Below are 24,848 nucleotides of genomic sequence, written 5' to 3'. Positions count from 1 at the left end.
GTTATGCTAGATTGAACTCTATATCCTGCTATTATGGCCCATGCTAAAGCATTTACCCTTAGAAAAATGGTTTCATTTAACTGCCGGACTTAAAATCCCCTTACTGTCTCAGTTGGAGACAGAATAGGTGACTTAAAGAAATGTAGGAACCAAATGGCTGTTTTCCTGCTGATGGGACAATATTGAGACTAAAATTTGGCTATGGAAGACATTTAATTTCTAACTGTTGAAAGCAGAATTTTCCCATTCCTGGAAGAGGCTTAGAGCCTGATTTCTAGCAGTGCAAAAAGAAGCTGGGGTGTTAGCATTAAAAAAAGTGCCTCATGTAGAGGATTTCTGTTTCCTCTAGGTGGCACTGTTGGCTTAGAAAGACTATGTGCTCCTCAGACAAGCCGGTAGAGAGACCTGGAAATGCCATGTGCTCTCCAGACCAAGGGGCTGAGAGAGAGATTCTCACTGTCCTGGAGGAACCCTCTGTTCAGAAGATTGCAATGGCATTCCTGAGTTAAACTCCCGGTTACTAAATTCCCACACAGTTGACACACACACACAGAGTAAGAGACCGCGGATAGAAAAGGAAGGAAAGTTTCATGACCGGATAGCTGAGGATTCTCTGCCAGCACCTGAAATGGGCTGTTGGAGGCTGGGTCTGGTCCAGAGGCCTTTGAGTCATACCAGGGTGTGCCCTGCCCAGATATGCTCAGTTGCCTCAGAACTTTTCCCAGCCTTGCGCAATGGCGAGGTCTCCCCATGAAAGGAAACTGATTCGAAATATGGCCAACATTCCCAATCACCTGTGGGTATTGGGGGGTTCTCCATCTTCTCACCAGCAAGCCTCACATCTGAGTCTTTAGAACAGCAGCCAACGATAAGTGTATCTAACCAGCAGACAGATGCCTTTTGATTGATTTGATTTGATTTGATTTTAAAATAGAGGCCAAGAGCACCTCAGAATGATAGAACAGATTTTAAGCTCACTTGTATAATTACCACTTCAGTGAATGTTGTACCTCGGATTCCCGGCCAGTGCACCAAAATGATACGACTCTGATGACTGGAGGGGAATACCAGGGTCCTTTTCTCGCGCCGGTTTAAATACGACGACATGGATATACGTGGAGTGGTTTTAAGGAGCGGAGAGAGTTTAATAAATAGGCAAGAAAGAAGGAAGGGGCTCCCTCATACAGAGACAGAGGGAGGGGGGCTCCAAGCTGAGAGAGGGAACCCTGAGTGCAGCAGAAAACAGCCATTTATATTAGGAGGCTGGAGGAGCTGGTGTCTGATTTGCATAGAGTCCAGGGGATTGGGTTGACCAGGTATGTCATTCATGTAGCCCACAAAAATCTGGTCCTCCTACCCTAGCATTTTAATATGCATATGCAGGGCACCATGATGTTCTACAAATGTGGGGATATGTGGGGGTGGCCACGATGCTAGGCACTTGTAGTGACAAGAAGAAGGTGGGAATCTCCATATTGAGTGGACCCAGTTTCTAATGGCTGGCATTTGCATATCAAAGCTTGCTGGCCCGCCCTTCAAGCCGTTTTTCTGCTATGCAAGAAATGTATCTGGAGCTGCCTTAAAAGAAAAAAAGCTTGCCAAGGACCCCTTGTCTTCTCTATCTGCCTAAAATAATTTCTTAATAACTCCTATAACATAGGGAGATTGACTCCATATCTCTCCAAACACTGCAGGTAGATTAAGGACCAGATTATCATTTATTATCTGTCCTATCATAAAGTAATAGTTTTATTTCTAAGAAACTTTGTGTTTTCAAAACTTACATCCCATGATAGTTTGTAAAAATTTTTGTAGGAGAGAAATAACACTTAACAGCTCTCTACAGGTCAACTGCCTGATGAGACTTAATCTTAAATTAAAACTAGTGTGGGATGTCCGGAAAATAGTAGAGTTGAATGAAATTTTAAAAGGCAGGCAAGAAAAAAATTCTAATTTTTTTGGTAAATGTAAAAAGGAGCTGTTTTTTTTTTTTTTTCTGACCAGCTTCCTGCCCATCCCCACCCCTTGATCAAATTGGAAAATATTTTATTTTGAATTGTTGACCTCTTTGAGCCATACACCAAATTGTCCTTTAAATTGGCAGTAATCTGGCTAGAGATCAGAATGCCTGTTTTTTTGTTTTTTGATTTTTAAAAACAGCTTTTCAGCCAGGCGTGGTGGCTCACACCTGTAATCCCAACACTATGGGAAGCCAAGGCGGGCAGATTCCTTGAGCCTAAGAGTTCAAGACCAGCCTTGGTATCATGGTGAAACCATGTCTGTACAATAAATACAAATATTAGCTGGGTGTTGTGGCACATGCCTGTAGTCCCAGCTACTTGGGGGGCTGAGATGGGAGTATTTCTTGAGCTTGGGAGGTTGAGGCTACAGTGAGCCAAGATCGCACCATTGCACACCAGCCTGGGTGACAGAGTGAGACTTTGTCTCAAAAAAACTCAAACAAAAAGCAGTGTTAGAAACAAGTGCTCGGTGCCACAAAGAAGAACTAGCAGTCAGGCAAAAAGTTTTCTCAGCAAGGCAATTTACTTCTACAGAAGGGTGCTGCCTGCATCAGTCATGCTCGCAAGAGCACACCGAACAAAAGAGAGAAGGATTTTTATTTATTTATTTTTTTGAGATGGAGTCTTGCCCTGTCGCCAGGCTGGAGTGCAGTGGTGCGGTCTCGGCTCACGGCAACGTCTGCCTCCTGGGTTCAAGTCATTCTCCTGCCTCAGCCTCCCGAGTAGCTGGGATTACAGGTGCCCACCACCACACCCAGCTAATTTTTGTATTTTTAGTAGAGACAGGTTTCACCATGTTGGCTGGGATGGTCTCGATCTCCTGACCTCGTGATCTACCCGCCTCGGCCTCCCAGAGTACTGGGATTACAGGCATGAGCCATCACTCCCGGCCAAAGGGTTTTTATTCCTAACACAGTTCTTGTTTCTGTGTCCTTTCCCCATTGGCTAGGATTGGACCAAACAATCTAAATTAACCCGATTGGCTAAGACTTAAACCTTTCTAAATATGGTGAACATGCAGTTTGCTAAGAGAAGAGGGAAGGGAGAGATTGTCAGTTGCTAAGGTGGGAAGAGTTGCCTACAGAACAAGTTCAAGGGGTGTTTGGACATGTCCGGGTGTGACAGAGATGTTTACAGACTAAGAGGTTTGCTAGTTACAGATTAAGCTGAGGAACAAGTGCTCGTTACAGATCAAGCAGGAAGGGCTGTGTACAGAGCAAGAGACCAAGGGAACTTTGAAGAGGAACTTACTGTCCTTAACAATTTCCCCCTCTTGATTTTATAGTTCTTCCCCTTCAAATTTCTTTAACATATTTTGGATTTGTTGTTCCTCTTGGTCGTTTAGGAGTAGGAACTTATCTGACTAGGGCAGGGGAGAATCATGAGGGGTTTTGGTGAGGGCTTTTTCTATAAGCCTTTGCACTAATCCACGAATACAAGGTATGATGCAGCAACCTACAAGAATGAGTACACCTATAATAATTGCAAGGGGAGTAAAGGTTATGAGTCCCTTCCATTTTCTAAACCATTTTTCCATGAGACTAGAGAAGAATTCTAGAATTCTATTTTAGAATTCTTGGCTAATTCATTTGCTAGAGTGTTAAGGCTCTGTAAGCATTTGGCCCCAATTATGACACAGACCCCACCTTTTTCAGCTAATATTATGTTCAGGGCTATTCTGTTTTCCCAGGCCATCTGGCTGGTACAGCCTAATTGTTCAGCTGTTCCTTTAATGACATCCCTAGTATAACTGACAAACCGCTGTTGATTATGGTAAATGTAATTTATCCAGTTTACGTTTTTCTTTATAGTTACCCACGAGAACCATATAGATTCAAATCCTGCAGCTATTTGATTTTGGGCTTTAAATTCATTTGGTACCCCTTGTGGAACTCTGATGGCATCTATACAAATGTGAGGGTCAGAGGACCCGTGGGGGGTACTTCTTTTTTCACGATTGTCCTTTTTGCTTAGTTGATAAAATGCCAGACTGAAAGGGATTGCCAATTGGATTAGAGCGCAAGTGCCGCTCCAGTTACTTGGCAGAGTATCCAATAGTGGTCCACTGCAATACCACCATACATCTGCTTGGGGATGAACAAGGGCAGACTGATTGGTTAGCTGTTGAAAAGGCTTAGATTCACTGCATCCCATTAGACTCCCAAGGAATGCCAAATTTTCCCCTTGCCGTGAGAGACACGAGATGAAATTGATAATTGTAGTAGAGGGTTGGATAGCCCTCAGGGGCCGACCTGCAGGGCTTTTCACTTCTGGGAATAGCAGCAAGAGGGTTTGACATGCCTTACTGCCCCAGGCTGTGGGATTTTGGAAGAGGGCTACCATACAGTTCATGCCCAGTTGGTCAGAGGCTCAATCAAGTGGAAAGGGGACAGTTTGGGTTTCTGGCCTACCTGTCGCACAAGCGTAACAATCGCTTTTGTTTAGCGTGCAGATGGAATATTTAATCTATTCCAGCCAGGCATTTGCATCTTGGTACCGTGTTTCAATGGCTATGGTTTGCTTTAGATCTTTAATTTTTACATTGGATAAGTACTGGATTGCAATGATTAGATTGACAATCAGAAGGGGTGGCCCCTTTGGTGAAGTGTAGGTATGGTTTTAGGGCAGTGCCCTAAAACTGCCCACTGAGACCATAACCCCCAATTGCCTAACTCTTCCTCTGAGGATTCCCACCATATGTAAGACACAGGAGTATTAACTCTTTCCACAGAGGGGCAGAAGTACTTTTCTGTACAAGCTAACTGTCTTTGACTTTGGAGATCTCCACAAGGTAAGACTAGACAAGCATAGTTACATTAACAATAAGATATCCTTGAGTAGCTAAGGGGAGAAGAAAAAGACAAACCCGTTTGAATGTTAGTTTTGAGGCTGTTGGTTCTGGAGTTACGGTCCATGACTTTGCCAGAGGTGGGGCCTTCTTCACTTGAGTGTAGTGGGTTCACCCTTTTTTGGCTTTCCGGACTGCTATTTCAGTTGTTAGGAGTACCAGGTAAGGTCCTTCCCAGGTGGGTTTGAGCTTTCCCTCTTTCCAACCTTTGACAAGGATGTAATCTCGCTAGGAGGCCTTGAGTCCTGAGGGAGGAAAGAGACAGACAGGCCAAGGTCTTTTTGAGGGGGGCAGTTTGGATTCTTGGTAAGGCAATAGGAAGGCATCTTGTCCATGGTAACCAGGTTTCCTGAATTAATTTGGTTAGGTAATTTTTTAGATTTTGATTCATTTTTTTTTCTACTTTCCCTGATGAGGACAGATGCCAGGGAGTATGATATTCCCATTTTATTTCTAGTGCCTGGGTATGATATGTTCTAACAGGGCTTTGACTACATTACTGGCTGTTGTCCTTGGGAAGGGGAGAGCTTCTACCCAGTGGGTAAGGTGGCCTACTATTACTAGTAAATACTTGAGGCGGCCTGTTGGGGGCATTTTAGTATAGTCAACTTGGATGCTTTGGCATGGCCTTAACCCTGGATTTCTTCCCCTGGGAGGTTGTTTTTTTAGGGTTTGCGCATTAGTTTTTCTGCACACTATGCAACTATCCACTGCTTGCTTAGTGAGGGTGTGTATTCCTATGTACCCATAGACTCTAAGGACTGCATCACATATAGCTTGAGGACCCCAATGAGTTCCTTGATGAAGCTGAGACAGTATTTCTCTCAAGAGGTTTAGACAACATTTCCCTTCCATCTGGTAATACACACTTTCCTTCTGGGTTTTCTTCAGCTCCTAATTTTTTCTGCATTTGCTTGAAGTGGGGAGGGAAGTTAGAGGTGTTTGGTGGGGGAAGGTGATCTAAAGGGTAAGTAGTTTCTGGCTTGTCTCCTGTAGTTTTTAGGGGATATAGGATGATAGGCACTTGCCGCCAACACAGGGCATAGTTTTTCCTCCTGGGAAACAGGACTTTTGTCATTGACATATTCTATTAAAAGTTGACAAATCTGGTCCTCACTGGACTCAAACCTTGGCCAGAAAACTGAATGAGAGTAGTTTCTTTGGTTTAAATAAAGCAACAATATTTTATTATTTGTTGCTTCTTTTTATGTTTGGTGCTTTCATTTTCTCTCCAGTATTTTAACATGAGATCTAGAGAGCTAGCAGAGGGAATTATATTGTCTGTCTTTTCCTTTTTATTCCCTGCCTTGTCTGGGGTATTTCCCATCCTGGAAGTTTTAGGTGCTTCCTGAGTTTTCCTGAGTCAGCAGAGCTCAACCTCTCCTAATAGAAATTTCTTGCACCCTTTCTCTACGGCTCAGCTCGAGTTTCCTGAGTGTGTATGGGGCTCAAGCTCTCTTTACTAGAGATTTCTTACACCTTTTCCCTAGAGGCTCACCACTGCCCCCCCACCCGCCAACTGGAGGTTTCTTGCACTCCTTTGCTTTCACTTCATCCTTCTCCGGCCACTTCCCTCATAGGAATTTAGGTTGGTATAAACCCTTGACAGGAAAGCTACCCTAAGCCATATCAGGTGACCACGGAACCATGGATCTGGACTCCACACTCGCTTTACACTTAATTGTGTATCTCATTCACACACTTTCAACCTCCAGGATGTCCCCACCACCAAGGAAGTACTCCTGCCACCCCCTGGCTTTTCTTACCATGGTCTGTGCACAGAGTTACCTTGTTGCCGTGGTATTTGTACTATAGGCTTTTTCTTCCTGTGTTGCCGAGAGTCCACGTTTATTCTTCACACTGGGTGGGTTCTGATTCCTTACCCCTGAGGCCACTGCAATGAGGCAGCAGGACATGTCTCCTTATGAGAGGTGATTGGAGACCCTTCCCCAGAGGAGAATGGTATCCCGGATGGGTAATTCTTTGCTCAGTGCTGCAAAGAAGAACCAGCACTCAGGCAAAACGTTTTCTCAGCAAGGCAATTTACTTCTGCAGAAGGGTGGTGCCTGTGTCAGTAACCATCACAAGAGCACATCGAACAAAGGAGAGAAGGGTTTTATCCCTGATGCAGTTCCTGTTTCTGTGTTCTTTCCCCATTGGCTGGGGTCGGACCAAACAATCTAAACTAACCTGATTGGCTAAGACTTAAACTTTTCTAACTATGGTGAACATGCAATTTGCTAAGAGAGGAGGGGAGGAGGAGACTGTTGCTAAGGTGGGAAGAGTTGCCTACAGAACAAGTTCAAGGCATGTCTGGACATGTCTGGGCTGACAAAGAGTTGTTTACAGAATAAGAGGTTTGCTAGTTACAGATTAAGCAGAGGAACACGTGCTCATTACAGATTGAACAGGAAGGGCTGTGTACAGAGCAAGAGACCAAGGGAGCTTTGAAGAAGAACTTATTGTTCGTAACACTAGCTTTTCATCTTGCTTTATATAAGCATGTAAGAATAAATTTCTTAGTTATTAATGGTTGCTAAGAGACAGTGTACAAGGTCATGAAGATTTCTTTTATGAATTTTATTTAGTTTCTTCTAAGAGTTTTATAGTTTTAGCTGTTACATTTAGGCCTATTGATTCGTTTGAATTAATAATCATGGGTGCTATGAAATAGGGGTCTAACTTTATTCTTTTGCCTGTGACTATCCAGTCACACCATCTCTACGTATCTTCTGGTTTTTAATGTAGAAATTATAATATATACCCATCTATAATGGTATAATATATACCCATCTATCTATAATGGTAATCAGAATCTTTATTCTCTACTGGTAAATATGAGGACTATAAAATGTTGGAATACCAGCCACCCCTGTTGTGAGTTATATGTCATGGTTGCTAAGTATATATATTTTTACTTTTAACCACGTTAGATATTGTTTTTATTGTTGTATGCATTGTAACTGTTTTTTAGATTTAATCACAAGTTTACCATTTGTCTCTTTGCTCTTCCTTTTTCAACTCAGAATTCATTATTCATTATTCTGAAATAAACTCAAGGAACTTTAGCAGTTCTTTCAGTAAGTCCAAATTCTGTTTTTGCTTAGCTGAAAATATATTTTTCTATCTGGAAAGACAGTTTAGTTTCCCTGCAGAAACAATTTTTGGATGTCAGTTATTTACTCAACCCTTTGAAGATATTAGTCCATTGTGTTCTGGAATCCGTTATTGCTGTTGAGAAGTTGGCTATCATTGATAGTTGTTTTATTAATAGTTTGGCCTTTCTCCATGGCTCACCACTTCTCATTGTCTGATGTTTTGCAGTTTCTTCATGAGCTTTAGTCCTGCTCTGCAGCTGTGAAATGTAAGCCCTTAGGGGAAGGCCTGATTCATATTATTATTATTTTTTTTTTGGAGATGGAGTATCACTCTTGTTACCCAAGCTGGAGTGCAATGGCGCAGTCTTAGCTCACTGCAACCTCTGCCTCCTGGGTTCAAGTGATTCTCCTGCCTTAGCCTCCCGAGTAGCTGGTATTACAGGCGTGCACCACTGCGCCCGGCTAATTTTTTGTATTTTTAGTAGAAATGGGTTTTACCATGTTAGCCAGGCTGGTCTCTAACTCCTGACCTCAGGTGATCTGCCTGCCTCGGCTTCCCAAAGTGCTGGGATTACTGGCGTGAGCCACCGCGCCCGGCCTCATATTTCTATTGAGATGAATATATTTGTATTGTCTTTTCTACCTAGCATAATGCCTTGTACATAATACATTCCTGGGAGACTCTTTAGATGAATTATAAAGTAATAGCCCCACTCCTAGCAGTGTGTGGTTTAGAATATTAAAATATATTTACCTAAAAATATAGAGAATACTTTGAAATATTTATTTATTTATTTATTTATTTGAGACGGAGTCTCGCTCTGTCTCCAGACTGGAGTGCAATGGTGCAATCCAGACTGGAGTGCAGTGGTGCAATCTCGGCTCACTGCAACCTCCGCCTCCCAGTTCAAGTGAATCTCCTGCCTCAGCCTCCCAAGTAGCTGGGACTACAGGCGCCATGACACCCTGCTAATTTTTTTGTTTGTTTGTTTTTTGTTTTTTTCTAAGTAGAGACAGGGTTTCACGATGTTGGCCAGGATGGTCTTGATCTCTGGACCTTGTCACCTGGCAACTTTGGCGTCCCAAAGTGCTAGGAATACACCTTTTTTTTTTTTTTTTTTTTAAAGAATGGGTTACATGTGGCATAACGTTTTTTTTCCTATGTAACATGATACAATCATGGCATTAGCAGGAAGGGAAAAAAAACTCATTGTGTTGTATAAAAATTATTGCCTGGGCCAGAAGTGGTGGCTTCCGCCTGTAATCCCAGCACTTTGTGAGGGCAAGGCGGGCAGATCACGTGAGGTTGGGAGTTTGAGACCAGCCTGACCAACATGGAGAAACCCTGTCTCTACTAAAAATACAAAGTTAGCCAGGTGTGGTGATGCATGCCTGTAATCCCAGCTACTCAGGAGGCTGAGGCAGGAGAATCGCATGAACCTGGGAGGCAGAGGTTGTGGTGAGCTGAGATCGTTCCCTTGCACTCCAGCCTGGGCAACAAGAGCAAAACTGTCTCAAAGAAAACAAAACAAAACAAAATTATTGCCTTTGTGGTTAGGGTTAACAATTTTATTTAAAAAATAAAATATTTGTTATAATATTTTATGTTGACTGATAAGTATATGAAAATGTTATTTTAAATCAGTGTTTTGATACAGGGTTATATAGTTTACTGATTATTTTTTAAACTGTGAAGACTTATGATTTATTGTTATAATATCGATCTGGAGGGTGGGGGTGGTCTTTTGCATTTAATTCCTTATTACTATCAGAAGGATAGAGCAGAGAGAGAGAGAGAGAGAGACCATCCCTGTATATAAGAGAAGATAGAATCGATGTTTTCATTTAATACCAGATGAGAATAACATGATAGCGAAACAGAAGATTGGGATTTTGTTTGGAATTGAGCAATATGTTGTCTTAAATATAACTCACTTGCATTATCAGGTTATATCAGTGTCCCTTTCTTATATTCCTATATAAATATAAGAAATTAAATGTTTCTTATATTTAATTCTTAAGTTTTAAGTCCCTTTAAAACTTAAATCTGTCTGAAACCATTAGCTCATCTATGCCTACTGTCAATGCTATAAACCACAGTCTTGTTTTTCAAAGGACTACCCTCTGTTGCTTTCAGATATCACTGTTGTGACTTAGATGTGGGATAGAGAGTAATAACTTGCATTTGGGAATTGTGGCGACAGTTAGGTAGCCTAATCAAGCACATTAGGAATTGCATTATATCTACGTCTAATTAACTGTGTTTCCTCAGAGCAAAATAAGGTTTTTAAGTGTTAAAATTGTTAAAGTTAACATTTTCTAGACTCATTTCTGTCTAAGGTATAATAATGACCCTTTTCCCACGTAGATATTCATCCTGGGGGAAAATATTCTTTGTTCATATATTCTTAAATATTTAATTTAAAATTTTAATTTTTATATTTAATTCTCTTATAAATACTAAATATTTAATTTTTTCAAATAATTCTTTTTTCGTTTATTCATGTGTTGTGTGTGCATGTGTGTGTGTGTGCATATGTATGTCAGTAGACTAAGCTTTGATCCTTAGTTTTGACAGTAATGAATTCTGAATGTCACAGTTAATCAGATTTTACACTAGAACTCAGATACTGGTTATGGTTGAACTTGGGATATTTAAGCTTAAAGGCTTCAGAACTGGAATCAGACCCATATGGAATGATGTTATAGTAAATGAAGCAGCAAAATCACTTATTTAGAAGTGGTATTTCCTAGGCCCTTCTCTACTCTTACTGGATCATAATCTCTTGGAGTAGGGCACCAGCTCTCAGACAACTTTTTTTATGCTAAGATTTGAGAATTTGTAATAAGGGAATTTTAGGAATAAATTCTATATTCAGTATAATAGTCTATGGACAGCATATATCAACTGCTTTCAGATTTAGGGAATAAACACTAGTCTGATGTGAAATTGATTTTTCACTCATTGCTGATTTTTCTTTGCATTTGGAAAGTACTGAGTTAGTAAAGGCAGATTGGAAAGTAGCACATTACTGGATACAAGAAGCAGCCAAACTGGGTCTTAGAGGATTCCGCTGTGATATGGAAAGTGAGACAATTACCTATTTATTATTCATCCTTTAGAAGTATTTTAAACTCTTTGAGGTCACAGAACAACAAAATACCTTTGCAGAAGTTTGACCATATGGTCAAGTTATATTCCTTGGAAGCAATTAAAATAAGACATTGTATAAAGTAAAATGTGGAAGTATTTTTTCTCCTTTTGCCCCCTTTCCATTATGTAGAGGTTACCTTTGTTTATTAAGTTTTGTGTATATTCTTTCGGATCTTTTCTCTGCTAATGAATGTATATGTATTTATATATAGATATGCACATATCTACATATCTAGATATGTATGTTCACATGTGTATTCATATTTTAAACAGTGATATGTACAAATTGCCTCTCTTCTTTCAAAGACTATAACAGTTTATGTTCCCATCACTGTAGTATATTTGCAGCCTTTAATAGTTTTCTGAATATGACAGAGAATGTATCTTTACTATTAGTGAGTTTGAGGATTTTTTAAAAATATATATTCTCTAGTTGTGTTTCTTGTTTATTTGCTTATTGATTTTTTTTTGGCCTATTTTAAAATTGAGTTGCTAGGTTTTTTTTTTGTTGATTTGTTGAAGCTCTTTATATGTATGGGTATTTAGCCTTTGTCTGTTACATTGAAATTAATATTTACTTATAGCTTTTTAATGGCATCATAATAACTAACGTTTTGCTTTCTGCCAGGAATTCTTCTGTGTATTTTATGTGTTTTGGTTTAATTCTCACTGTTGTCATCTCCATTCTATGGAGGAGGTAACTAACTATTAAATAACATGTTTGAGCATGCATAGCTACTGAGTGATAGAGCCAGAATTTGAATCTAGAAAGGCTGTATGTTTTTTTTTTATTTTTATTTATTTATTTTTTTGAATATATATTTTTATTATACTTTAAGTTCTAGGGTACATATGCACAACGTGCAGGTTTGTTACATATGTATACATGTGTCATGAAAAGGCTGTATATTTTACTCCTTTTTTTTTTTTTTGAGACAGATTCTAGCTCGGTCACCCAGGCTGGAGTACAGTGGCACAATCTCTGCTTATTGCAGCCTCCGCCTCCCAGGTTCAAGCCATTCTTCTGCCACAGCCTCTTGTGTAGCTGGGATTACAGGCGCCTGCCACCACACCTGGCTAAGTTTTGTATTTTTAGTAGAGATGGAGTTTCATTATTGTTGGTGAAGGTGGTCTTGAACTCCTGACCTCAAGTAATCTGCCTGCCTTGGCCTCCCAAATTGCTGGAATTACAGGTGTGAGCCACTGCCTCCAGCCCTATATTTTACTCTATATAATAGTTTTGAAATTAAAACTGTTATACTTAACCTTTGGTCTGTATTTTTACCTGCAACTTGATACAAGACTAATTTTTTATTTTTTTTTTTAATTTAAAGATATCTTTTAGAGGCTATGATGATTTTAGTATAAATACTCCTTTAGTAATATTAATACAAGTATATGTAAAATATATATAATGCTATATAATACGTGAATACAAAGATTCCATAAACTTTTGGGGACGTCTGTCCTGTTTCTATTTAGAACCAACCCACAGTAGCATATTCCCCTTTATTTTCTTGTTCTCCTGATTACCAGAATAGTCTGTTAATCACTGTGTTTGCCAGTTGTTTTGCTTTAATCCATTGGCAACTCTGCTGTCAGAATAATCAATCATCTTAAGTACAGTTTTGATCATATCATTCACTCCTTTGTTTGGAAGCTCAGTGATATCATGTTTCATGCTGAATGAAGGCCAGGCTCTTTACTTAGCAGAGCGTTTGAAGATGTGTATAATTCTGCTTCACCTTTACCTATCAAGAGTTACCTTGACAACTTTTCTTGGCACTTTAACTCCATACTGTAGATACATGGATTTATTTTTTTTGTTATACAGCCACATTCTTTTGGCTTCACGATTGGATGATTCAGTGTTTTCAGTCAGCAGAGTTGTTTACTGGCTGGTTGAGCACATAGGAAATTTACTTAAGGATATTTGGTGCTTCACAGAATTTTTAGGAAGGCTGGAGAGCCAGGCTTAAGGATAAGCTTCCAAGTAATATGCCTCAAATCATATATGAGAACTGTCAGTCTTACGCCACTAAGCTGTCTAGCTGCTGCCAGTTCTGGGATAGGAATTTTGATTCTGCAGCCACTACGGGGCCACGTCTGTCACTGCTGTTGTGGAAAGGTGATGCCTCTGCTGTTGCCTGTATCACCCAAAAATGGTAGCTCCACACCGAGTCCATTTTATCATGTGACTTACTTCCAAAACTGCAATCTTGTGCTGCTGCCTCTGAATGTCTGTATCATAGTTGCAGGGTGTACTGGGATTTTGAGGTCTGAAATATATTTTGGGAGGGTTGGAGTCAGTAATGTGAGAATTTTCCTAAATGCAGGAAGTTTCTTCAGAAGCTGATAGGCAGTCTTGAATATGATAACTATCCACTACAATACTTGTGCTCATATTCCTTCATTTGTAATGTTTTTCCCTTTTCATGTCCAAGTTAACAAATTCTGTGCAAAGACCCACTGGAATTTTATTTTTTGAATTAGTCTACCTGGCTCGTTTTAATCTGAATTTTCTTACAACTTTATCAACATAACTTTTTCCATAAGACAATGTAAGAGAATACAAGTAATAAGTATCTTCTGGTATCAGAGTCAAACAGTGTGGGGAGATACAGAATAAATTGCAAAGGTCTCCATCGCTTACTTCCTCCCCACACACCAATTTAAGTTGCTACCCCCTTTCTAGATATCCCTTGATTACAAAATTATAGTCTTTGGTTTTAATTGATATATATGATGATAACATGGCACTTGATGGTAAATTTATTGAGTATTTAAGCCCTTATTTATCTTTCAGCCTTTCATTTAGTCTGCTAAAGCTATTCATTTGTATAGAAGAGTATGATGTGAGGGCCTGACCTAAGGTAATAGAAACTCAACTATTTTGGAGGTAAAAATGTACAACTTGGGGATTTAATAAATATAGAGAGAAAGGAATAAAAGTAGACTCTAAGGTTGTAGCTTGGGGTGAATATGAATATATATATATATATACACACACACATACATATATATTCATACATATATGTACACACATATATATATATATATGCCATTAAATGGGACTGGAAGTGAACCCTTTGGGACTATTTTTTGTTATTACAGGAGCACCTTTACTCATATTTCTCATTTGAATTAGAGTTTGGGGAGGTTCTAAAATGTTCAGATCTGGCATAGATTTTCACAGTTCAGGAAAGACACTGAAAAATACCGTTTTTCTGACAAAGTTGTGTCTGAGACGTCATTGCTGGATTATGAATAAGACCTCTCAGTAAGGAGTTGGATTTTTCCTTTTAAAGTACAGTACTTTAATTAGGGTAAATATAAACCTATTTTAAATAACTTTTCACCTGTAAGTACAGTAGATGGTAAAAGGCCATATACTCTATTACGTATCCATATTTAGAAAATCCAATCTGAAAGTATGCTGACTTGTTTCAGATAAAAGGATAATAATAATTTACTCATTTTGAGGAAGTCTTTTTGAAAAGCTTGTGCTGGGCTGGGCACAGTGGCTCATGCCTGTAATCCCAGCACTTTGGGAGGCCGAGGCAGGCAGATCACCTTAAGTCAGGAGTTCGAGACCAGCCTGCCCAACATGGCAAAGCCCCGTCTCTACTAAAAATACAAAAAGTTAGCCGGGAGTGCTGGCGGGCGCCTGGAATCCCTGCTACTCGGGAGGCTGAGGCAGGAGAGTCACTTGAACCCAGGAGGCAGAGATTGCAGTGAGCTGAGATCTTGCCACTGCACTCCAGCCTAGGTGACAAGCTAAAACTGCCTCTCAAAAAAAAAAAAAAAAAAAAAAAAAGCTTGTGCTATGAAACCATGTTCAGATTTTTCTTTTGGCATTTTGCATTTTACCTCATTCTCTTTTGTCTGTTAATTGTAACTAATTTGACCATCTTTTTTCTTTCCAGATCATTCAACTTCAAGTGGCACATTATCTTTTAAGCCTAGTCAATCATTGATTACTCTTCCTACTGCCCATGTGATGCCGTCTAATTCCAGCGCTTCAATTTCCAAACATAGGGAATCATTGACACCAGATGGCTCAAAATGGAGTACAAGCCTCATGCAAACATTGGGAAATCACAGTAGGGGGGAGCAGGACTCTTCACTAGACATGAAGGACTTCCGGCCACTTCGGAAATGGTCATCTTTATCCAAACTCACTGCCCCGGATAACTGTGGCCAGGGTGGCACTGTATGCAGAGAAGAGTCAAGGAATGGTTTGGAGAAGATAGGGAGGGCTAAGGCTTTAACATCACAACTGAGGACAATTGGGCCTAGCTGTTTACATGATAGTATGGAGATGCTTAAGTTAGAGGACAAGGAAATAAATAAAAAACGGTCATCAACTCTGGACTGCAAGTATAAATTTGAGAGCTGTAGCAAGGAGGACTTTAGAGCCTCTTCCTCTACTCTTAGGAGACAAACTGTAGACATGACATATAGTGCCTTACCTGAAAGCAAGCCCATTATGACAAGCTCAGAGGCTTTTGAACCTCCAAAATATTTAATGCTTGGTCAACAGGCAGTAGGTGGAGTTCCCATTCAGCCTTCCGTAAGGACTCAGATGTGGCTTACAGAGCAGCTGCGGACAAATCCTTTGGAAGGTAGAAATACAGAGGATTCTTACAGTTTAGCTCCTTGGCAACAGCAGCAAGTTGAAGACTTTCGACAAGGAAGTGAAACACCAATGCAGGTAAGGCGCAAAATCTAGTGTTTCCACCCTCCAGTGGATGTTATGAGTACAGTAGCACACTTGCAGTAAGCATATAACAAGTGTCCACAGATTGTTTTGCTTTTCCTTTTCCCTGCAAGTTAATAGGCAGAAATGTTACAAACCCAAAAAGTGTTGTTGATAAACAAAACTTACAAAGCATTTGAGACTAATTAACATGAAAATCTGAAAACCTTGTACCTAGCTTGTTCCTTCCTTTTCATTTGTTAAATGGGCATAAAAATAAAGCAAAACATACTCAATCTAAAGAAACTTGGAAACAGAAACAAAAAAGCTAGCATAGGTATAATAGAAAGAGCATCAACTTGGCCATACAAGGTCTTAGATTTTGTGTCTGGTTCTGTTAGATTTAGAACCTGGATGATTTTTTCACTTAATTTCTCTGGGCCTCAGTTTCTTCATCTGTACAATGAGAAGGTGGAACTATAGTCATTTGTAAAGTTTTGGTGATACATGATGTATTTAGGTTTATAAATCAGATGTACTTTTTTTTAAAAAGATTATGTGTCAAGGCATTCATTAATCAGTTTATAGAGAGCACTTTATGATATCATATATAAAGAAAAATAGTATACAGCCCCCAGTTGGTCTAGGGAATAGCATGTAAATGCGTAAATTTCTCAATCTGGGAATATTTCTATTCCAAGACAATTTTCTGTAGCTTGTTTTAACAAGGAAACTAATTTTCTCATATAAGTCCTGTCATCTGGTTTTTATCATTAGAATTTTCTGAAACAAATTAATTCCATAAAAAATTGCAAATTTTCCCTAGAGTAAAAATGTAAAATTGCTATTCATTACTACTACTAATAAAAACAAATAGAATAAATGAACATAGGCTATGAAAGGATAAGGAAATCACTTGTCCAGGAACCTCACAAATATGAGTATGATCTCAAAACATAGAACCCTAACATGCTACATTCATAGGAGAACCCTTAACATATCGCATGTGCCTTCTTTATTCTTATTTTAGATACAGTTCTCATAATTTTGATTACGTATGTAAACAACACAATCAAAAGAGAAGAATCATTATGATTGAATTAGAAATTTGCGATTTATCCATTCGAGTGATTAAAAATATGAAACCTAATTTTTCAAATACTATCAAGTTTTAGTTTTCAAATGTTTGTCATTATAGGAAAACAGAGATCAGGCAGTTGTTTCTCCAGCTGGTGTCTTTACACAGAGTTGGAGCTGTTCAGTGGGGCTGAGTATACTATTCCAAGCTAGAGCAGGTGTGATAGAGATAATTGGGCAAATTTCAAGGAGTAAATACTGATACATGCTTTTTATTCTGCTTGGACAAACCTCTGGTTTAAACAAGGTGTTTTTCTTAGCCTCAAAGCAATGCAGAGGAGGGTAGGGAGGTTGGGGACACACTGTTGAGAAAAATTTGTTTTTAAATCTTTCTAGTGCATAGTAGAGAGAGAAGGCAGCTAAAGAGCAAAATTTGCATATACCCTGGAAAGCCCTACTTCTTGATTAACTTTATTTGGGATGGTCTCTTTATAGTGCTTTTAAGTTTTGAGGTAGAAAGATGAATTCAGGTAAAGAAAACTAGACAAACTAAGTTGTAATCATAAATGACTGCTTCCCTTCTAATTTCCTCCTTAGAAAACTACAGAAAAAAAGTTGTTAAATACCTTCTTGGAGCCTTCAAGTAGTATTCTCTTTATTTTAAAAGCTTTCATCATAGTTGTTTCTTAAAAGCCTCTTTGAAACATTGACTTCTGGCCAGGCACTGTAGCTCACGCCTGTAATCCCAGCAATTACAGGAGGGAGGCCAAGGCAGGAGAATTGCCTGAGTCCAGGAGTTTGAGACTAGCCTGGGCAACATGGCCAGACCCCGTCTCTAAAAAGGAAAAAAGATAAAAATCATAGAAACACTGATTTTCTTTTAGTCTAATTTTTACATAAAGAGAACCTTAATAAGGACCAGGCCATTTGATAAATTGTGATTTGCAAGCACAACTCCTAAACACTCACCATGAAAAAACAATATTTTTACAACTAAGAAAAGGAATTTGGCTGAAAGTCATAATCTAGTAAAACCATAGATTTATATGTTATAGAATTCTGTAGCTTTCACGGTATTTTATCTCATTTGATCCTCACAGCTCCCCACTCCCCAGGTTAATTTGTAACATTGAAGGTTTGCTCTTCCTAGGACTTAGTCCAGAATAATTATTGAGCCAGCCACACATTCTTATGTGTATGTTGTTCCTTGATTTCCACGGTTTTCTGCTAAATCATCAAGAGTGCAGGAGTGTAGTACTCTGAAGCATTTTCCTTTGTGAATGAAAAGAAGTCATTATGCCCTCAGATGGTTTATGATAGACGGCTCCATGTGTAATGCCCACTGCTAGTCTTTGACTTTTTCCTCTGTAGTACATCACACTTGTGCTGCCCACCCCCTGCAACCCCTAAGCTGCCTGACTCTGTAAGGACTGTGACAGAGGAGAAAAACAGTCTGGTCTTCTTTTTGGGAAGAATACTTCCTTTTCCATGGCCCCCTTGAGTTCCTTTTCTTGGGGAAGGTAGGGTGGAAGGGATGGAGGATAAACACTTCTACACGTAACGGCAGTATCCATTTGGATTCCGGTAAGCCCGCGATGGATCTCCCAGACAGTAGTGAAATAATAGTAGCCTCTTTATTGATGAAGTTGTTTATCCTTTTTTCCCTAGGATGTTTCTGAACTTCAAGTGGCAGTCATTAAAAAGATGAAATTTTGTGCCTATTTAGTCATAAGGGTGTTTGAACAGTTATGGTATTGGCACCTATACATATTTTACTGGAGATTTTCCCTTGTATAAACAAAAAATTTGGACCAAGCATGGTAGCTCACCCCTGTAATCCCAGCATTTTGGGAAGCTGATGGGGGGGCGGATAGCTTGAGGATAGGAGTTTGGGACCAGCCTGGGCAATGAGACCCCATCTGTACAAAAAATAAAAAGAATTAGCCATATATGATGATGTGCCCCTGTAGTGCCAGCTACTTGGGAACCAAGGTTGGAGAATCCTTTGCACCCCAAGAGTTCAAGGCTGCAGTGTGCAATGATCATGTGACTGCATTCCAGCCTGCATGACAGAGTAACACCGTCTCTTGATTAAAAAAAAAAAAAATTTATAAAATGAGTTAAAGTAAAATGACTTGTTTTTTGTCTAACATGAAATAATAATGAAAAAGTTTTATTTATAACTTGAGAGTGTTTAATGTATTCTGTTACGTCCTGTGAAAAGAAAGTTTTCTTATTTTTGTACCCTGTTCTGTCTTTAATTTTTTAACTGTTTGAGATAATTTATATATTCAAAGATATGGACACTGTGACACTGCCTACATTAGGATATGACACATTCATTAGGTAGTTAAAAAGGACTTTTATATACATGTTTTAATGAATAAAATTAGTAATGTGCTTGACTTTTTTCATCTGTCAAGTTTTCTATGTAATATTAGCATAAAATCTCTGGACATTTTGAAGTGTGCTGTTACTTAGCAGAAGAGCAGATCTTTTCTGAAAATTTATTATAGTCCTACTTTGCCAGAAGACTCAAAAATAATCAAAAGATAAATAATCTCTATGTAGTAGCAATTCGTTATCTTATATATGTCTGCCCTCTTGTGTGTCTGTACTTGTGCATCTTGATTTTGTTTTATTTGGGTGAAGTCACCAAAAAAACCCCTGTAAAATCAAAACTATAATTAGAATGTTTTATCATTAGTATCAATTGTAAGTGTATTATAGAGCAGCCCCACTGAGTTTTCAAGAACATTCATTTTAATATAGTGATTCTGATTTGCATTAAACAAATATATATTCTTATCCAATTAAAATATAAAAGGCAACATTAAGCATTTTAAAATTGTTTTTAGTACCCTGTAAATTAAGATAAGAACTTATTCTATAGTAGAACATATTTGAGCATTTAGTATATTAAATTTTAAAAAATTGTTTTCTTATATCTTATTCTTTATACTTTATGATGAAGAATAATTATTTAAAGAGTTTATTCTACTTTATAATTTGAGTTATAGTATAGTATTCTGTAATCCTCACAGAATAAGATTTTAATTTCTATCAAAGAATGAAGAACAAAAAAATTAGTTATTTCTGTTTACTGAGAAAAATATTGTAACAAACAGCATAATCAAAGGAATATGACTAATCAGTTCAAATTTTTCACTTGTTTTTAAGACTAGGGATACTTTTTGTATTGGTAATTTACTAAAACCAGTGAGATGAGTGTATCACCTGTTGTTTATAAGCTTCCTACTTGTTTTTAGGGATTTCCAGCTTGTAGATGAGGCGTCACTTAAGAAATCTCTGCCCTTCTGTTCTTCAGATATCCCTGAACCAAACACTTTCCACTCCCCATCTCTAGTATCTCTCATGGGTTCAGAAAATTTAATAGTGTCTCCTTCACTATTGAGTTAGCAACACTTGTGTAAGAAACCAAGGTCAATATTGATGTTACATATTCTTTTAGTAACCATGTTTTAGAAGATATGGTTAATTACACATCCTCTACTCTTTTAATAATAGTTATATTAGTAACATGTCTTCAACTGAAATTAAAATTGTTGGATTATGCAGTATAGGTGTAAACTATTTTAGACTTAATTTTAAACTATAGTCAAATTACCAAAGTTTGGTGAATATATTTTCCAGCACTAAATTTTACTTCAGTTGTTTTATGAGTTATTAGAAGATATTCTGAAATGGTCAGAGGAGAAATTGAAAATTTATTCATCAAGAAAATAATTATAAATAGCATAGCTGGATCTATAATTTAGCTCAGTAGAGTGGACTACAAAATAGATGCTTACCATTTGGTTGATAGATGAAGAAAAATAGCTGTATCCTATTACAGTTGACCCTTGAACAACAAGGGCTTGAATTGCAAGGGTCCACTTATACATGAATATTCTTTTCCCCCACTCCCCACACCCCTAAGACAAGACTGCAAGACCAACCCCTTCTCTTCCTCCCCATCTTTCTCCTCCTCTGCTTACTCAATGTGAAGACAATGAGAATGAAGACTTTTATGTTGACCCACTTCCATTTAATGAATAGTAAATATATTTTCTCTTTCTTACGATTTTCTAAATAACATTTTCTCTAGCTTGCTTTATTGTAGGGATATAGTGTCTAATACATATAACATGCAAAATATGTGTTAATTTACTGTTTATGTTATCAGTAAGGTTTATGGTCAATAGTAGGCTATTAGGTAGTTAAGATTTTGCGGACCCACGGATTGTCAGCTTCCCTAACCCCCATGTTCAAGGGTCAGCTGTAGATGTAATAGATGGGCCAACAAGTTCATTTCAAAATATAATCTAATAATTAGTTAATATTTGGAGAGAGAATTCATATATTTTTTTAAATACTTGAGATAATATATTTTTCTGTCACTGGAAATCTTTTATTTTCCTTGCCTGCATTGGATGTTAGGTTGGAATGGAAGACAACTTGTAAAATCATTCTGAAGTCTTAAGGTTTCATGATTCCAAAGATGTAGTATGGTAAGCTAGGTAACTCTAGCTCAGATAATTCACTACAGTGCCTTAAATGAAGATTAGATTCTATTCTGTTAGTATATTAGTGATATGACTAATCTCACTGTCACATATTAACCACCAATTCTCATCTGTTGTTCATATGTCTTAGAACAGATGTATGATTTACCTACATGTACTAGATCTTTGAAAAAATTACTTAAGAGGAATTTTATTATGTAAGAGTATGGCCTTACTTTTCCATGCTTGATTTTCATCAACTTTAAAAGATGTTAATGTGGCATAGAAAAAATACAATTTCTGTTTTAGAATGTAGATTCTGATAGTTACTACAAATAGTTCTTTATAAGATAACAGATGTGAGGAGTCAGTGGACTATTTTGAATAATGACACTTCATTTGTGTTATTAGTTTGATACTTGGTGAAGACCTGAAAAATACTTAGTATTAAAGAAGATTTTACAGTGTAATATAAATTATATTCACCTCAAAAGAGTAAAGATAATGCTTTATATATGAAGTGAACTTGTTGGCAGTGCAGCTTCAAAACTAAACTCTTCATCTTCAGAAAAGATTTGGGATAGAAATTTGTGAGCCATGTTGCATTTTATACACTTATTTTAAAGTTAATTTTTGAAAATAAAGCCCTTTTCATGTTTACAGGATCCAGCAGATGAATACATATGCTAACAATAAGTTTTAGTCTTAATCTTGACCTTTTCACAAAGAAACTCTTCTACTCAGGAAGTGGTCTGTCATACAGTATTGTTTTCCCGTCTGCATGGGATGACAGATGTTAAGCTGATGTGGCAAGCTGCAGATCTAGAGGTTCTAGCAGAACTTCAGAGAAGCATCACGATGATACAGATCAGCAAGAGACATATTAAGATGAGACAGAAATTGATAAATAGTTTCTGTAGATTTTGACGTGCTTGTTGAGGCATTTCAATGGTTGAGGCTCTTCTTATAGCTGAGCGAGTGAGGTATTGGACTTTCTCCATGATACCAGCAGGAGAGGAAGTCTGAAGTTTTAAGTGGTTGAGAGAAAGATAAAAAGCTGGCAGCCAAATATGAGATAACTGTCTTCTTTTAGGTAGCCTGGAATGTAAAAATAATAAATGGATTAGAATCATATATGTAACTTATTCTCAGAACAAAAAATACAATTTTGCATTAATTCATCTTCCTCAGCACTATTGTTATTTATAACATCGTGTTTCTATAGTCTCTCTCTCTCTCTCTGTGTGTGTGTGTGTGTGTGTGTGTGTTTGTGTGTGTGTGTATGTATGTGCATGTGTTTCTGTGTGTCTGTCTTTCTCTCCTTTTTTGATGGGGCACACCATGACGGTCTCATTTGTGTTAGGAGTAGTAACTTTAGTCTGCCTTTTTCTCCCAAATTTACTACAAGTATTGGAGTAATCCTCAATGTCATCCGTAAGTTCCTGGAAACCGTGACTTTATGCAAAACAACATATAGCAAAACCATTTTTACCCTAGGCTGATTGATGTAAACAAGAGTTAAGTTCCTATAGCATATTTCTGGTCACAAAAACATCACCGAACTTCTCAATAAAGACCCCAAACCCTTCTAATATTAAACGTTGTGAGAAATATGAACTATGTATACATTTAAGAAAGATTAATAAAAACCAGATAGGCCAGGTGCAGTGGCTCACGCCTGTAATCCCAGCACTTTGGGAGGCCAAGGCGGGCAGATCCCCTGAGGTCAGGAGTTTGAGACCAGCCTGGCCAACATGGTGAAACCCTGTCTCTACTAAAAATATAAAAATTAGCTAGGCTGGTGGCATGTGCCTGTAATCCTAGCTACTCGGGAGGATCGCTGGAACCCAGGAGGCAGGGGTTGCAGTGAGCCCAGATCATGCCACTGTACTCCAGCCTGGGTGACAGAGCAAAACTCTGTCTCAGGAAGAAAAAAAAAAAAAAAAAAGCCAACAAAGATAATTACCCAGTATTTGGTGAATCAGTGAGTAACAGTGGTTGTGGTGGTCAATTAAAAACATGGAATCAATGTTTGAGAAATGGAAATTGTCAGGAGCACATCCAGCTCCATGCAGATCAAAAACAATTCAAATATGGTGGGATCTCTGAGTGCTTTTGTGCCATAGCATTTATTGTCATGCATTTGTATGATCACCCTAGACTTTACCAATTTTTATTTGGTAATAATTTGTATTCATCCTTTCATTCATTTTTCAACCCTCTTATTCTGGTTTGGGGTGCTGGTGGCTGGAGCCAATCCCAGCAGCTCAAGGAGGGAGGAACCCACCTTGGATAGGAGGCCACTCCATCACAGGATACACTCATGTACACACTCACACTCAACCCAGGACAACTTAAACACGCCAGTGAACCTAATGTGCACTGTTTTGGGATATGGGAGGAAACGAGAGTCCCACAGATGTGGGGAGAACATGCACGCTCCACACATACTTAAATGTTATAATAAAATTACATAGAAAGAAATGATGTCATTTGAGGACCTGCTGTATTTGGTTTAAGGTACAGCTTGTTTTGGGTTATTCTTTTGGGTAAAAGTTCTAACATATAGTTTCTTTAAATCTGTTACTCTGTAGATGTAATTGGTTTGATCAGTCACTGTATTAATAGCTCCAGAGCCAATCTCATAAAAAGGAAATGCATACAAGAAATTGTTCCCTGGATCTTAATTTTAATCTGAAATAAAATAGTGTTAAATGGGAAGTGTTTTACCAAAAATATAGATTCAAATTATCATTCCTTTTTATGATTTCATAGTTTTATAGAATGTTATCTTAAGTAACATTTTAATAAGATTTGATGTTAAGTACTGAAGACTATCAAGCTTGGAACGCATAGTAATTATTATTATCTCACTACCACAGACATATCCTATTTACAGACTTCTACTTAGTAGTAGTTTCCATCATGCCTTCTTTCAGAGATCCCACAAGCTATTGCTGCCTGTGGGGTCTATACTTTGATGATTAATAAAATAAGGATTTATATGTCATTACAGAAAAATTATATATAGACTGAAAATTAACTGTATTAACTGTCCAGAGATAATCGTTATTAACACTTGGGGACATTTTGTTTTCAATCAGGATCCTTCTGTGTCAATTTTGAAATAAGAAAAATTAAAAACGGAGTAAAAAAAAGTCAATAATTAACTGCCAGACATAGTGACTGTTAACATTTGTTGATATATTATTGTTAACATATTACTACCTTACCCCAGGTGTAAGATTTTATTTTCTCCTAAGTCTTTTTATACATCCCATAAAAGCCCATTTCAACCTGTTAGCCCATTCCTGAGAGAGGAAAGTGCTGAAGGCAACAGAAGGAAGTACTGAAAGAATGGCAAAGGGTAAGGTAAGTATCAGGCATGGCTAGTTAGAACCCGGCATTTACTTTTACAAAGAAACCAATATGGTTTATGGTGTTTA

The 24,848-nt window shown here is 38.1% G+C and overlaps 2 protein-coding genes across 7 annotated transcripts in view; one reads left to right on the top strand and one right to left on the bottom strand.

Moving 5' to 3' along the window:
- Positions 1-24,848, top strand: part of CEP85L (centrosomal protein 85 like) — a 224,191-nt gene that overhangs the window by 96,876 nt on the left and 102,467 nt on the right. For all 6 annotated transcript variants that reach the window (XM_054558783.2, XM_054558784.2, XM_054558787.2 and 3 more), the window contains one exon: positions 15,048-15,835. In XM_054558783.2, coding sequence (XP_054414758.2) covers positions 15,048-15,835 — 788 coding nt within the window. The remainder of the gene's footprint in view (positions 1-15,047; positions 15,836-24,848) is intronic.
- PLN (phospholamban) lies at positions 22,003-22,403 on the bottom strand. Its single transcript, XM_054558789.1, has one exon. The coding sequence runs from the start codon at positions 22,401-22,403 to the stop codon at positions 22,245-22,247; it is 159 nt and encodes a 52-aa protein (XP_054414764.1). The 3' UTR covers positions 22,003-22,244.

This window comes from Pongo abelii, chromosome 5 (assembly GCF_028885655.2).
Source record: "Pongo abelii isolate AG06213 chromosome 5, NHGRI_mPonAbe1-v2.0_pri, whole genome shotgun sequence".
Lineage (NCBI taxonomy): Eukaryota > Metazoa > Chordata > Mammalia > Primates > Hominidae > Pongo > Pongo abelii.
The sequence above is the reverse complement of the archived record's forward strand: the minus strand, read 5'-3'. Positions and strand labels throughout refer to the sequence as shown.

Excerpts from the sequence above, each read along its gene's own strand:
- PLN (XM_054558789.1), bottom strand. The coding sequence starts at position 22,403 with ATGGAGAAAGTCCAATACCTCACTCGCTCAGCTATAAGAAGAGCCTCA.